This window comes from Cyprinodon variegatus, unplaced genomic scaffold, assembly GCF_000732505.1.
Source record: "Cyprinodon variegatus isolate N-32 unplaced genomic scaffold, C_variegatus-1.0 Scaffold274, whole genome shotgun sequence".
Classification (NCBI taxonomy): Eukaryota; Metazoa; Chordata; class Actinopteri; order Cyprinodontiformes; family Cyprinodontidae; genus Cyprinodon; species Cyprinodon variegatus.
The window spans coordinates 78,708-80,320 of NW_015150727.1; the positions used below are offsets into that span (position 1 = coordinate 78,708).

Below are 1,613 nucleotides of genomic sequence, written 5' to 3' on the forward strand. Positions count from 1 at the left end.
TCCAGCTTTAACATCGGTATCGATATCGGTTATCGGCTACATGAGTTTTAAAATATCGGCATATCGGATATCGGCCAAAATCCCAATATCCCGCATCCCTAGCAGAAATGCTACGTTCAGACCTCAAGCAGCAGCAAAAACGCGGAAAAACGATGCTGCGCCTTGATGCGCGTCAACCATTGACTTTGCATGGAAACTAGCTGCCTCTGCTGCTCGCAGTCTGAACGTATACGTAATGTTATGGAGCCTTTTTGTTCCATTATTGATGCAAACAAAGAACGCGTTTTGGAAATAGAAATTTTAAACTTCCTTAATCAAAATCAGCTTTTATGAGCAATTCTGCGTTTTATCGGTTATCGGCTACATGAGTTTTAAAATATCGGCATATTGGCCAAAATCCCAATATCGTGCATCCCTATCTCAAACCTCATCCTGTCAAGGATAAAGTGTGAAAAATGCTTCCCTCCCCCCAATGTGGCAGAATATAAGGGAACAGCCTACGGGTTGGAGCCACAAGAACACGCCAAAGGCAGTGTTCTGCGGCTCGCATGGCCTCAGTAAACCGTTGCCCCGTATGTGACGAACGGTTTGTACTGAAACTGAAATCTTGATTACAGTGTAAATTGTAGTTGACAAAGAAATTGATTGATTGATTGATTGATTGACAGCACAGAAACAGAAGTGAAAAATAATCTGCTCATCCTGCGTAGCCGTAGTCGCAGTCAGTGTCACATGGAAAAGAAATCGGGCGCAGCCGGTGTGTTCAGGCCTTTACGGCGATGAGGATGAGGATGGTACCTGATGATGGGGGTGATGTGCTCAGATGGGATGAAATTGTAGTGTTTCCAAATGCGTCGAAGTTGGCAAAGTTGGTGTTTGAGTTACCCTGAGGTGCTGCAGCCGCAACATGGGGAGAAACCATAAGATGGGAAAACGTGCAAATGAAAAAAACAAAAAAAAAAAAACTGTGAAGGTGGGGGGGGGGAGCTCAGTCGAACACAAGCTTACCTGACTGGCTTGGAAAATGTGCAAAATTGGCAAAGTTGGTGTGGGGGGCAGCCTGAGTTGGAGGAGCGGCAAAAATGTCCCCCCCCAGGTCTGAGAGCAGGTCGAACTTCTTCTCCTGGGCGGCGCTGTGATGCTGGGAGCGTCTGATCCCCGGAGACTGAAACATGGAGACTGAGGAGGTGAGGAGGCGTCTGCTGGTGGGCGGGACTTCCACCCTCAGCGTGTTCCTACCTACCTGCCGCAGCGGCGTTTTGTTGAGCTGCAGGGTTTTCAGGGGCTGGACCTCCGGGGTGCTGCCGGTGCTGCTCGCCGAGGAGCCGGACACGGAGGCCTGGACGCTCGCCACGGCCCGCGCCTGGTCCGGGGGAACGTACCTGAGCGTTCAGCGTCAGGAGAGACCGCTTTAGTCTTAAGACTTTTTAAATTTGATTCCAGCACCTCGTTAAAACCACCAACCAAACCGAAAGCTTGTTTTCCCTTTTATAATGAATCCCTCCGCTTTATGGGGTGAATTTTGTTCCATTATTTTTGCAAGCATGTTTTGTAACTAAAATAAAAAAAAAAAAACTATTAACTTTTAAACCTTTAATAAAAAAAAATTTTTT

At 47.2% G+C, this 1,613-nt stretch overlaps 1 protein-coding gene across 1 annotated transcript in view; it reads right to left on the reverse strand.

The window, feature by feature from the left end:
* LOC107089961 (arf-GAP domain and FG repeat-containing protein 1-like) overlaps positions 1-1,613 on the reverse strand; it is a gene marked incomplete at its 3' end in the record, with an annotated part of 10,559 nt that overhangs the window by 5,339 nt on the left and 3,607 nt on the right. Inside the window, exons 4-6 of the mRNA XM_015383054.1 lie at positions 1,244-1,382; positions 1,009-1,165; positions 799-894 (exon numbers count right to left, since the gene is read on the reverse strand). Of these exons, the coding sequence (XP_015238540.1) occupies positions 799-894; positions 1,009-1,165; positions 1,244-1,382 (392 nt within the window). The remainder of the gene's footprint in view (positions 1-798; positions 895-1,008; positions 1,166-1,243; positions 1,383-1,613) is intronic.